The 14,539-nt window shown below is 35.9% G+C and overlaps 1 protein-coding gene across 6 annotated transcripts in view; it reads right to left on the bottom strand.

Moving 5' to 3' along the window:
• The window catches only part of GRM5 (glutamate metabotropic receptor 5), a 456,294-nt gene that overhangs the window by 79,109 nt on the left and 362,646 nt on the right, over window positions 1-14,539 (bottom strand). For all 6 annotated transcript variants that reach the window (XR_012497441.1, XR_012497444.1, XR_012497443.1 and 3 more), the window contains exons 6-7: window positions 7,141-7,309; window positions 1,517-1,643 (exon numbers count right to left, since the gene is read on the bottom strand). Coding sequence is in view for 2 of the 6 variants with exons in the window: in XM_074335624.1 (XP_074191725.1) it covers window positions 1,517-1,643; window positions 7,141-7,309 (296 nt within the window). In the remaining 4 variants the exon portion in view is untranslated. The remainder of the gene's footprint in view (window positions 1-1,516; window positions 1,644-7,140; window positions 7,310-14,539) is intronic.

Below are 14,539 nucleotides of genomic sequence, written 5' to 3'. Positions count from 1 at the left end.
CTTATAATATTCTAGCCCCAAGCGTCTCTGTAGCCATTAGAGCAGTCTCCTGGCTCCAAGTGATCTGTAACTTGGCCTCAGAGTCAGTGAGATAGGGTTGCAAACAGCTATAGGCTCTTTGGAAAAGTGCTGCAGATCTCAATTAAAGGTTCAACTTCACACAATATCAATTTGGAGACTTTTGCGTGGTTGGTATTTATGACCCCTTTCCCTTCCTCCCCCAACCCCTACATACACACTCACATGTATGCATGTAGCTAGAGGAATCATTTCATTCTTTTGCTTGAATGTGTTCACAGGCCCAACACTATCTATAGGATAAAGTCCAAATTCCTTAGTTAAAGCCTTTCTTCATAGGATGGCCCTAATACCTACTTTGATCTTTGTTTGTAACCCTCTCCATCATTTTACTGCAGGTTGATACACTTTTACTGAGGGCCTACTCTATAAAAGGGATTGTGTTAGATGCTGGGAATGCAAAAATGGTAAATACAGTTATATCCTTGAGAAATTAATGATTCAGTGGGAGTGGCAGATAAGGATATAGGCCACTAAAATCCAGTTTGAAAAGTGATGTAAAGAGGGGAGTAGAATATGCTTTAGAAATAAAAAATAGGGGACTTATCAGTCTAAGTATATCAAAGAAGATTTCATCAAAAAGGTGACATCTGAACAGAGTAAGGAATGGTGAGTAGGAGTTATTCAAATAAAGAAAGAGAAGTAAATGCTTTCCAGGCAGAGAAGAAAACACACGTATGGACATGGAAGAATAAAATGTCATTGTGTGTAGATGAGAATTATTAGTAGCCCTGATACTAGAATCTAAAATGTGACTTATAAAGTGGTTGTGATTGTAAAAATTAGAAACAGCTAGAAAATAAAATTTCCCTTAACATTTTTGGATTAAAAAACTCAAACCAAAACAATACAAAAACAAAGAAACAAACAAAAAAAACCCCCACAGAAACAGAACAAAACAAACAAAAACTGAGCAGAGATGAGTCTTGCCCTCTAATGCCATTATTTGAAAACTCATTACCTGGAGGTTCCTGGTTTAGATTAAGGAAAGGCACTAAGAGAAACAAAGAGTTTTAGACCAACTTCTACCCAATTCTGTACTACAATTTTTGCTCTTAGATACATCACGGACATATTTTAGTCTCTTCTTGTCTAGTACCTTTCTCTCACCGCCACAACTGATAGTTAACTGGGGCCCTGCAGAGTAAATTCTGGGAATATCCTGAGGATGGGTTGAAAATGCCCAGCAGAAAACCTACGGATTCTGATCCAGTTTGGTGTGAGGATGGGAATATAGGCCAATTTCTCCCTCAGATCTAAAGATTTTCATAGTTAGCCAGGTGTTGGGCAGGCTTCTGTTCCTAAGGGAACTCTCTGCCACATAAACAAGACCACCAAGACGAGTAATACTTGGAGATGTGACCTACTCCTCCCATGTCTGTGTCTTTTTCAGTTGAGTTTTGAGGAACTACCTATGCTAACATTGTGACACATGTACCTGTAAGGTCATCAGTGGGCCAGGACCCCAGTTGGCACGCCTTGCAGGTATATTCATCAAAGACATACTCATTCTCTTTACATGGTGTACAGGTCCAACAACAGCTGACTTCTCCCTTCCGGATCACCTAAGGCAAATATTTAAAGTTTTGATTACTTTTTTTTTGCATAGATAAAAATCCAGAAATCTTTTATTCAAATGTATTGCTTTGCAAAGCCAAAAGAGCTTTCACATAAATTATTTCAAATGTTATCAAATAGGCAGTATAAGTATTAATATTCTCATTATATAATTAAAGAAACAGGCTGAGTTTAAGTGACCACTTCGACATCATAAAATTAGTTGGTGATAAGGTCAAGAATTAAATTAAATGCAAGTTTTTGGATAATTAGCTTTAGATGCCTATATTTAATTAAGTGCCTGTGTTTGTGCACATATATAAATACACATACATCTACATATGTGTGTATGTAACTGAATTTTCCTGAAGATGTACAGCTTTTTCCCTCAAATTAAGAACAGGTGCTCTCTGGATTTACCTTGCTTTCCCTACACAAAGTGAAAAATTGTTAGCAAAAACATTCTATGTCTACAAAGCTGAAGTTCAAATATCTATCCATATTGATCAAAAGTAATTAGGAATTTGTATTGAATGAAGAGGCAGAAGCTGAGGTTTTTTTGGAGGTCATCTCTTGGTCTCTGTTTCTACTAAAAATCTGGTTCAATAATTCAGCTCAGTTCATTCTATTCTAAGAGCTTTGATTTGCCTGGGATAAAAGTGGATAAGGTCACTGAGACTATTATATACCTCTTCATCTGTTTGATTTTTTTAAGGCAATGGAAAATAATTGAAATAATCTAACAGTTGAAAGTGTCCCAGATGTTATTCTTTAGAAATGGCTCTTCTTTTTTTTTTTTTTTTCCACCACACTGGTGCATGACTAGCCTCTGTGGAATAGAGACAGCATTCATTAAACATTCCTATAAATAATTAAAACTGTGATTAATAACTAGCAATAACCAGGCACAGCAATGGTTATACTTTGTATCCTTTGTCTTAGATGCTTACTGTATTCATGACCTTGGATAAAAACAATACCTAGATACGGATAGCCAAATGCAATTGTAAGGTGGTACCTCTTTCTTATATTTTGAATTACCCCTTGTGCTAGATCTTGACACTGCAACAATGTAAGTAGGGAACGGTGACAAAAGGGCCTTTCCTTAAATAACCAGAGAAATGAGGCAAAGTGCTAATTAGACCTCTCAATCACGTTAAAATGTTCTTCATAACAGTGTTGACTATGTACTGGCTACTTAGTGCATACCATATGCTGTTATCTCATTGAAACATTAGAACAGCTCTGTGTAAGGCGGCTGGTTTTACTTTATTCATTTTGGAGGGAGTGGGGGGAACGTGGAGGCACAGTGAGCTCACATACCATGTAAGGGTAAGTGAGGGATCAAACAGCATCCGTTGGACTTAAAGGCCCATGTTCACAAACACTGAGCCTTATTGGTCTATACAAAGATTGAGTTCGTGATATTTTGAAAGATGTAGAGGAAAGAGTTTGCCCTGGGAATCGAGAAGCACCAGGGTTCTGGTCTTATTGACAGCCACTAAGTAGCTGTCCAGCCTTCAACTGTCCTCCAGCCGATCCTGTTTCTTCAAACCAAGACCATTGCTTTTTAAATATGCCTACCTTTATAGGGTTTCCAGAGGGTTAAATGAAATGCTGCAGTGATGTGTAAATTGTAGAATACTCTAAAAATATCAACTGCTTTATTAATAGTATGTGTATAAATATTCATATAGAGAAATTAATTTCATTTTCAGGGTAATTTCAACCACACTTAGAAAAACTATCATTGGATAATCACTAGTAATGCAAGAAGACACATTTCAAATACTGAAGGAGTCTCTTTTCTTAGCAGGGCCTGGCAAACAAAAGCAGTAGCATTTTTCAATCTAGAAATATGTTGACCTCCTATGGTTTACTTCATATTGGTGTGAATTTCAGTTTTTTACCAAAATAAGTTTCATGCCTGTTTCCGAGATTAATGCGAATATTATAGTCTTCTTTTGAATCAATAGTGATAACTTGCATCTTCTTCTGTTCATTCACAACTGATTTGTTTTATTACCCCCCACCCCCACTGGTTATATATGTTCTGTTTCACATTCATTTTGAACACAAGAGGTAGTGAAAAACCTCTTTCATAGTAATTCCCATTCTTTTTGAACACCCTGGAAGTAGTAGTGCTTCTTTATGAATAACAACATGTAACATACTTAAATCTTTGCTAGACTAATGTCCTTTCATAGATGCTAAGTTAATAAATCTGAGCAATGCCATAAGATGTTGATATCATTAATCAAGTTGCTCAGTGACAACCTTAAATCATGTTAACAATTGTTATCAACTGTATATTCAATAGAGTGAAAATGAAATCTGGTTAGGAAACTAGAATTTGGGATTAAAATAAAACTACATAAACATTATTACATATTAACTAGTATTTAAAATATTATAATAGGGAATCAAATTCTTCCATCATGTAAGTTATTCCTAGTAGAATGGGGTAGAAAAGTATATACAGCTGACCTTTGAACAATGCGGTTATTAGGGGTACCAACCCTCCATGCAGTCCAAAATCTGCATGTAACTTTGACTTCCAGAAAACTTAAGTTGTCCCTTGGTATCTGCAGGGAACTGGCTCCAGGATTCTCTGCAGATACCAAATCTGTGGATGCTCTCAAGTCCTCTATATAAAAGGGTGTAGATCAATGTATGCTATAAAGAAATCTCTTAAATCAGCCATTCAATATTTTGAAATTATAAGTTCAAACTGTATTGCTGTGGAGGGTCAAAACAACACCCATGTGGTAATTTATACAGAATAATGTTTCTACAGGAAGAACTGGAAATTGTGAACACTCGACATTCTGAGTGAGTCCATAAAGAATTTCACATGAAGTGTGTAACTGCAAGATGATTGGCCAAGACACCGACTGTCATTGTCAATTAAGGGTCAGCAAACTTTCTGCAAAGGACCAAACAGTAAATATTTAAGGCTTTGTAGGCTATATAGTCTCTATTGCAATTCAACTATTCAATTCTGTTTCCTATAGTATGAAAGCAGCCATAGACAATATGTAAACAAATGAGCAAGGCTGTATTTCAATAAAACTTTATTTACAAAAACAAACAGCAGGTTGCTTTAGGCCAGGGGTGTCCAAACTTTTTTCAATGTTTTTTACCAAGGACACTATGCGGTAAAATATACAAACAGCCGGGGGCCACTCACTCGAGGTGAAGTATGTATTGCCTCACCTGGTTTATTTAAGTAAACAAAATATATTTTTGGAATTTTCTGTGGGCCAATTAAAAATGGATTGTGGGCCACAGTTTGGACACCCCTGCTTTAGGCCTATGGGCCACAGCTTACCAACCCTTGCTGTGTACCATACCAAATACATGCAAAACTTTTCAGATACTCCATAAGCCATTGGGCTATTTAGCAGATGTCAATACATTTGTTTACCTTCATTTACCTTGTCATTCTTCCTCTGGTCTTATGTTTACCAAATCTTCAGAACTACCCTTGGAAGACCTTACAATTGATACTGAAATATTTCAGTTTCATTTTTAATCACCAATAAATGAACACGTCAGTTCTAAACAGAGTAAAGGTGAGGGTGATGGAAAAGACCAAGGGCAATTTCTCCAGATGTATATACTGCCTGGAATGTGGTCTTGTAGTACTTCAGTGAGTATTTGATTAATTAATTATTTTGATATTGCTTTTTATTCCTCTAGGGCATTACACCCCAAAAGCTAACCTCCTTTTAATATTTATTATATCTTCCTCCTCCTCTTTCACTGGGTTATTTCCTATACATATGGCCAGACCGTCCTTAGCCTAAAAGTAGCTTTTCATTGTCAAACTACCAGACTATCCCCTTTTTACTATATATTTCTCATTGCTCAATTACTGAGGATTCTGTTCTATTCTATATGGCAGGCTTCTGTTTCCAGAATGGCTAACCTCAATTCTCATGTCTTTCCCTCAGTCCTTCTCTTCTTTGACCTCATTCTTCTGTTGACCAGCATCTTACATGACACTGTGCTCTCTGGTTCTCTGTTTTTTTCCTGAACCTGTTGTAGCACACTCTCTACGGTTTGTTTTTCACTTCCATGCAAATCTTCTTCATGGTTTCTCTTCTCGGTCCACATTTATTTTCTCTCTACACTTTCAGGTTCAGTGATCTTATCTATTCATAGAGTTTCATCTTCAGCTCTATTCAATTAATGCCTAAATCTGTTTCTTCAGCCTTATCTCTCATTGTTATAGACCAATATTTTCCATCACTGGATAATCTCAAAGCCAACAGGCCTCCAAACTAATATAATGCCTTTTCTCTAAAACCATTTCCACTTTTCTGTTCCAGGCAGTGGTACTTTCTAGTTGATAAGACTTAGAATTGCAGCTGATGGTCTTGGACTTCTTTCTCCTCTCCAATCCTACATCCAAGTGGTAACCAGGGCTGGTTGAGTCTACCTCAGTAATGTTTCTATCAAACATCTTCCCTGCCCCCTTTCGAGTCTTACTCTTTCTTCCACATATCAGGGCCCTTGTCACCAGTGTCCTTCAAATTTCTTTTTTGTTATTTAATCTAATATCTAATCTTAGATATTTAATCTGCTATCTAATCTTTTCTTTTGTTATTTACTCATATGTTTCATTAATCTACTCATGAATCTTCACCTATTATAGCCTAGCTTATGTCAACATCTTGGTCAAAATTATTCTCAGACTCCTGGTTAATAAAATTAAGTTCAACCAATTTAGTATGACATTCAAAACTCTCCACAAATATGGCTTCAATCTATCATTTCAACTCTCTCTTTTATAATAAATATTTAGAACAATACACCCTAGATTATTCACTGCTATTCCAGAACGGTCTTTAATTGACCACTTCTGTACCTTTTCTGTTACTGTTAGTAATCACTTTCCCACATCTCTCTCTGAAATCATACCCATTGTTCACGGTCAAATGTCTGAGATTTTATTCACAAGAAATCTCTCCCTCTCTTTTGTATGAACTTATATAGTTCCCTTTTGTTGTTTGTTTGTTTCTGAATGAAGTCATCTATTTTGCATGATGTTACTTAGTTGTGTCCATGATATTTTCCCTCATCTAGACTATAAATCTTCTAACAGTAAAGATGTCTTACTTATTTTACCCCATTGATACAAACAATTACATTAGTAAGAGTTTAATAAATATTTGTCAAGTTAATTACAAATTAATGTGATGTCCAGCTGTGAACTATTTATTCCCATGAAGCATGTCTTTAAAGGCTTACTTGAGAAGAAAGGGTGTGGGCAAAAATGACTCATCAATTGGTTCAATCAGTGGAAGAACTAAGACTATTGTGGATCATATAAAATGCCATAAAGAATTAATGAAAAAAAAGTAAAAAATACAATTTCTGACATTTAGAGGCTTACAATATAAAATATAAAACAAGTATCTAATTTTTAAAACACTAGCCAAAGATAATGAACACTTCTGAATTCACAAGAAAATTAAAGAAACATAGATTCCATTTTACCTTTATTTGGCCTTTCTCACATGGTTCACTACACACAGATCTGATGATGGTGTTTTTCTTGGACCATACTTCATCATCATCCATTTTTAATTCTCCATTGTCCCAGCTTCCGACATTGATATAATCAAAATAATCTTTTCCCATTTCCTTGAAATTCATTATTTCATACCTTGGGAACAAGAATATAATAATTATTCAGCTAAGAATATAAAATTTCAGCTATGAAAAAGAAATAAATTTCATTCCCAAACAATGTATCTACTACCATATTAGTGACAGTGGCATTTTCTGTAACATTACACTAATAACAACAATAAAAAACCTGTTTCACTTTCTCTGCAGAGACCATTAAAAAAAAAATCAAGCTTACACCTGAAATAAAATAATAATCCCATGTGAGAAGGTGACTTGACTTTAGCAGGTTGAAAGACAATTTTGAAATAACTTCAAGAAGTTTAAACTGTAGTGTTGTTAAGTTTCTAAAAACGATAGAAAGGTTTTCATTTCCATTCAAGTAAAATAAAATTTTCCTTTTGTAACCAAGTGAAAAATTTGGTAAATCTTTAATCTTGTCTAAAGCTTTAGGGAATGTGGGGGTAGTTTGAATGGGGCCCGACTTTACTTTTCTTATTTCACCCTGTATCAATGGCTGATTTCATTGTATAAAGATACTTTCAGGAGTGATATTTAAAATAAGTATGAAAATAGCTTCTTTATTTATTTATTTATTGGGGTGACAATTGTTAGTAAAATTACGTAGATTTAAGGTGTACAATTCTGTATTACATCATCTATAAATCCCATTGTGTGTTCACCACCCAGAGTCAGTTCTCCTTCCATCACCATATATTTGATCCCCCTTACCCTCATCTACCACCCCCCACCCCCCTTACCCTCTAGTAACCACTAAACTAAACTGTATCTATGAGTTTCTGTTTCTCATTTGTTTGTCTTGTTCTTTTGTTGTTTTTGGTTTATATACCACATATCAGTGAAATCACATGAATCAACATAGTTAAAATGGCCATATTACCCAAAGCAATATACAGATTTAATGCAATCCCCATCAAAATCCCAATGGCATTTTTTAAAGAAATAGAATAAAAAATCATCAGATTTCTTTGGAACCACAAAAGACCCCGAATAGCCAAAGCAATCTTAAGAAAAAAGAACAATACTGGAGGTATCACACTCCCTGACTTTAGCTTGTACTACAGGGCTACAATAATCAAAACAGCATGGTATTGGCAGAAAAACAGACACATAGACCAATGGAGTAGAATTGAGAACCCAGAAATAAAACCACATAAATATGGACAGATAATTTTTGACAAAGAAGCTAAAAACATACAATGGAGGAAAGACACCCTCTTCAATAAATGGTGCTGGTAGAATTGGATAACCACGTGCAAAAGAATGGAACTGGACTGCTATCTGTCACCATGTACCAAAATTAATTCAAAATGGATCAAAGACTTAAGCATAAGACCTGACACAATAAACTGCATAGAAGAAAACATAGGTACTAAACTTATGGACCTTGGGTTCAAAGAGCATTTTATGAATTTGACTCCAAAGGCAATGGAAGTAAAAGCTGAAATAAACGAATGGGACTATATGAAACTTAAAAGCTTCTGCACAGCAAAAGAAACCATTGACAAAATAAAGAGGCAACCAACGGAGTGGGAGAAGATTTTTGCAAACACTGCCTCCGATAAGGGGCTAATATCCAAAATATACAAGGAACTCATGAAATTCAACAACAAAAAAACAAACAACCCAATAGAAAAATGGGCAGAGGACCTGGAGAGACATTTCTCCAAAGAGGACATACAAATGGCAAATAGACATATGAAAAATTGCTCAACATCATTAATCATCAGAGAAATGCAAATAAAAACCACAATGAGATATCACCTCACTCCAGTCAGAATGGCTATCATCAACAAGGCAAATAGTAACAAGTGTTGGAGAGACTGTGGAGAAAAAGGAACCCTTATACACTGTTGGTGCGAATGCAGACTGGTGCAGCCGTTATGGAAGGCAGTTTGGAGGTTCCTCAAAAAATTACAAATAGAATTACCATATGACCCAGCAATCCCTCTCCTGGGTATCTACCCAAAAAATCTGAAAACATTTATCCATAAAGACATGTGTGCTCCAATGTTCATTGCAGCTTGGTTTATGGTGGCCAAGACATGGAAACAATCAAAATGTCCTTCGATAGATGAATGGATAAAGAAGTTGTGGTATATATACACAATGGGATACTATTCGGCGGTAAGAAAAGATGATATAGGAACATTTGTGACAACATGGATGGATCCTGAGAATGTAATGCTGAGCGAAATAAGTCAGACAGAAAAAGCAAAAAATAGCTTCTAAAGCACCTTGTGCAATGTAAAAATGCTGGGAGATACTAGCACCTTGCAAGTTCTCAGCCTTTTTTAGCTGTTATTCTTATTTTGAGTATGGGCATAGGATGTAAAGAGGGAAAATTAACATGCATATTTGTAAAATTTTTCTTATCTGTAAGGACATTTCCAGAGAAGCATTTCTGAAATAATTTTCCCATTTGAGGACATTGGTTGAGCAGTAACACCACTATGTCAATTCCTGTAGACATACCTATAGGTACATACATGTCTTAGGTACACATGTTTTCACATTGTTCCTTGTGATTTCACCTCCCAAGATTTATAGGATTGACAGATGGTCTGTTATAAATGCCTCCTGCAACTTTCCATGTTCAACATAGCTAGCTATGTGGAAATTAACATGGCTGGAAAACTTTATAGCTTTTGGGTTCAAGTGACCAGATTACCAGATAATCAGACAAATGCTCATTACAGAATGCTAAGAACAAACCTGACATCAATCTGTTTGGACTTACATTATAAAATGATACCATTCGATATTCACTCCCAATGACATTTTATACTGTAGCGCCTTTTTCATAATATTAACTCTAAAGTTTTGTTAGCTGTCCAGTGGCTTAAGGATTATGCTACAGTGTTTTATTTATAATTGGTAAAAATTTTGAGTAACTGTCTAAATTCTACTTCTCAACCAAAAGTACCAATCTTTCGGATACAAAACTGAGTCCTATACCTTTCAGCTCTATCACAGTTACCCTGTGGCTACTAAGTATACAATGAGTTGAGGTAAAAATAACTCATATATTATGTCATTGGCTATTTTAAATACATGGGCTTCTATGTCTTCAAAAGGTGACTCCCTGTGAGCAAACAATCTTTGAACAGGGAGGAAGAAAGAAATGGTGGTGTCAGGAGGCATCTTTCTTTGCTGCTACTGATTTGAAGAGATATGAGGGTTTCATTTCTCATCCCAAAATGAGCCACCAATCCCATTTCTACCAATGCTTAACTCTGACAAAGTCTAGTCCAATCTGTTAATTTTATAGACAATGGAACTAAAACTCGTTGAAGTTAATGAGTATTAGCAGATTGCAGAGAATGCAAGTGGCAGGGCCAAGATCTAACACAAGCCTTTAAACTTGAAGTCTGCTGTTAGCTCTTCTCCATTAGACTGCTCCAAATACTGCAAATCTACTGGATAGAGCTAAGAGATCAATTTTACATTGTTTCAATATTGCAGAGACCTGAACTACTCTACATTTTAAGGCTCTTATTGCTATATCCATGCCTCTTTTTGTTTAATATAGGAAAAATTTTAAAAAGTGAAGTGATCTGGCTATTGAAAAATAAACTCACCCCCATGAATTTTAATAAGAAAAAATTGCAAACAAACAAACAAACACAAAAATTCCCCAACTCTCTACCTTCCCCATCTACTTCTTCCTTAACTGGCTACAATTTTAAGTGAAATATCCTGAAAATTTTTAAAAATACATTTTATATATTGTTTGAAAAAAAAAAAAAAAACTTCTAAAATATATTTTAACCAAAAGAAAAAAAAAAAGTTCTATTAAAGCACAAATACAAACTAGAGGAAGGCAGGGTTCAGTTGGCAGAAAGAAAGAACTTTCTAAGTGGTTATAACTTCTTTGAAAATTAGAGCAAGTTTCCTCAGAAATAGTGGGGTCCTCCTTACCCAAGAGGCTAAAGCAAGATTGTTGTCTGGGGAACTGAAACATCACTCGGTGAAGGGGTCTGTGGAGAGTACTGGATTCACATGGCTCCAAAGGTCCTCTCACTCTATAATTCTAATTCTAAGGTGATTTTTAAAAAAGCTGAATTCTTAAATATGTGACAAATTGTCTGTTGCTCAACATAATGGACACTCCAAGCACTGTCCAAGCAACAAAGCAATTATCTATGCCTTGCAGGTTGGATAATCACAGATTAAAGAGAGACCACAGAATTAGTTTGACCAAAAGCTTCAATGGTAGCTAATAATGAAGCCTTTTTCTACCATATATATGATCATTTCAAATGTAATATAAAGAAAATGAAAAAAAAAAGTAAGTTAAATTCTTCTTTAACGATCATTCCTGAGGTTTGTATAGGGTACGTGTTCTGTTACTAATTAAGTAAGTCACCAAGATATGCCTCTTCCTTTCTCTGAAACTTAGTTTTCTCTCCAAGAAAGTTAGGAAGTTGAAACTGATTATCTCTATGGTCCTTCTATGGACAGAGCCACTTTGTAAGAATCCATGAGCAAACCAGCTCAGTATCTGCAAATTTCTAGTCTTCCAGCCGTGTTTTATATTTGTCACATCTGTTTTTGTCCATCTGTTCCTCGTTTCCTGTCCTCTTTTGGGTTAGTCATTTAAAAAAAATATTCCTCTATTGGCTTTTTAACTATTCTTCTTGTATTAACATTTTAGTGGTTTCTTTAGGGATTGCAATATGCATTCTTAATTTATCTGATTCTCCACTTAAAGTTAATGTTGTGTCACTTAATGTAAAATATATGAACCTTACTCCTATATAATTCTATACCCCCTTCCTTCATGTTGTTAAATATTTTACATCCATATGCTTATAAGTCCCACAATATAATGTTAACATTTTTGCTTTAAGTAGTCAGTTGTACTTGGTCTGACGTTGACTCTCCATGTTTCCTCTGTCCAGTATGGTCAGTCCCAGGCAATGGCCAGGCAGGCCCCCTGAAACCTTAGTTTTCAATGAAATCTCCATACCAGAGGTCAGAAAACTTTTACTGTAAAGGGACAGACAGTAGTTTAGGCTTTGTGAGATTATCTGTTGAAACTACTCAACATTGCCAGTGTGGTATGAAAGCAGCCATGGACAGTATCTAAATAAATTAGTGTCAATGTGTTCCAATAAAGCCTCATTTACAAAGACAGCAGACTTTATTTGGCCTATAGACCATAGTTTACTGATGTGTGATCTATACCATTGGTGGTAAATAGTAAAGGTCCATATTTCTCATCTATAATTCTGAAATCCTTAGAGCTATGATAACCATGGTTGTTGTTTTTTTTAATTTTTTTGTAACTCACTTAGCAGTGAAACATGACTCAATATGAACTTACTTAGTGACAGAATTTAACCCACTGTGTCATGAGGCTATTTACGCTCTATTTATCACAATGTGAATATTCATGTTTTTCTCTGTAGAAATATTATGTGCTGATTAAGAAGTGCTATCCCACAGCATGCTGGGGGCATTATATGACTGCATAACTTTTTGTACATTCAAAAATTGTGAATTCTGTAACACTCCTAGCACTAAGATTTTTCATTAAAGAGCTTCAGACTGATATAGCACTTTAATTAGATGTAAGGTTTAAAAACAATGATTATAATTTACTCCTCAACAATCTATAAGTGTGTGTGCCTGAGTGAGTTGCCACGTCTCCCAATTTCCTCTGTTTAGGCTCTTCTTCTATGACTCTGGCATTTTAAGGGAACACATGACCACCCCTGGCTCCTCTGGTTCATTGCTCAGTTTGGAATGTCTTTGATCCAGCAGAGCCATAAGTTTTATACCACAGAAATAACAGCATAATGCCTACAAACACATTTCTCAGGAAATACTGGCTTTTGGATTGTGATTTTGGTTGGTGAATCGGCAGGTTGTTGTACATGGTTAGGAGATGAAGCCCAGGAGACTGAGTTAGGATCGTGACTATCATTTATTAGATTGTGTCTTTGGGCAACTCATTCAACCTCTGTAAGCCTCAGTTTGTAAAGAGCTGGAAAGAGAATAATAATATTACTTACCTCATAGTATTAAAACATAGAGGGCTTAGCTTAGTGTTTGGCTTAGAACACACACTCAATAAATGTTAGTTATGTTTATTAAATATAACTGGGTTAGTTGGAAAAATAAAAAGTTGCAAACCACAGTTTCCTGAGTCTGGCTAATACCATCAGAGGCCAATTCTGATCATTTATTCATGGGTTAATATATCCAGCCTTAGTAATGCGTGGAAAGTCTCTAAACAAGGGTGAATTTCAAGAAATTTTTTGTAATATTGTATGTATATTGTCGTTGAGAGAATATCTCTAATTTTATCTGAGTCTTAAAGAGATTCATGTTCCAACAAAGGTTAAGAACCTATGTGCTAAATGTACCTGATTACAGCATATTTGGAGGATTATGAACGAGATAATGATGTTCTTTCTGTCTGATTCATTAAGGTTTCTCATTGGTAAAACTAAGCCATCTGAGACATTTCTTCACTCTCTGGTTTGTGGAACTGGTGTGGGTACATTACATGAAAACTCTTTGAACTGGTGAAGCTGTACTCATCAAAGTCTATAAACAAGTCAAAAGCTGATGTGAGAACTCTGAGGATGCATACATGAATGATAAATCCATTTCTAGACGCCAGAGTATGGGCTTCGACCTAAGCCCAAAGACAGAGTTCATTGGTTCACCAGCCCTAAGCCTTACAACAAATGCCAAGTATTCTTTGACCCTGGGGAAATGCTTGTATTTCTTCCCTTACCACCCCACCCCCCACGATGGATATACTGAATAGCCAAAATTAGAAAACAGCATGTGAAAATTCAGCTTATTTTGGCAAAGAGCCTGCCTGATGCAATATTCTTCACGTCTCTAGACTAGAGAGAATGTTCAGCTTTGCTCTTGGCTGCATGAGTTGAAACTAGCTATTAACTTAGAAGTCCAGCTTGTAAGATGGTAACAGCTGTCAGGGACAAGCTCCAGCTCACCACAGGTATATGGAAACAAGCTAAACCAAGGTGGCTGTTGCAATGTGTAGGCACATAGGGTGTGAGACATGGAGGGACTTGTGAAACCTTTTGGCGCTGTCAACTGCAAACAGAGTGTAAAGTCACCCTCTCCAAGCACAGCTGTCAAACATAAGCTGTTGCTGGAAGAGTACTTGGGATTTTATAGAGGGAGACCAAAGATCCCTGATTATTCTGAAGCAAGGCAGAGTGAAGACCCAGCCCTTCTACATCTCAGAATATCATTTCAA

Source organism: Rhinolophus sinicus, linkage group LG06 (assembly GCF_036562045.2).
Source record: "Rhinolophus sinicus isolate RSC01 linkage group LG06, ASM3656204v1, whole genome shotgun sequence".
Lineage (NCBI taxonomy): Eukaryota > Metazoa > Chordata > Mammalia > Chiroptera > Rhinolophidae > Rhinolophus > Rhinolophus sinicus.
This window is presented reverse-complemented; position numbering and strand designations above follow the sequence as displayed.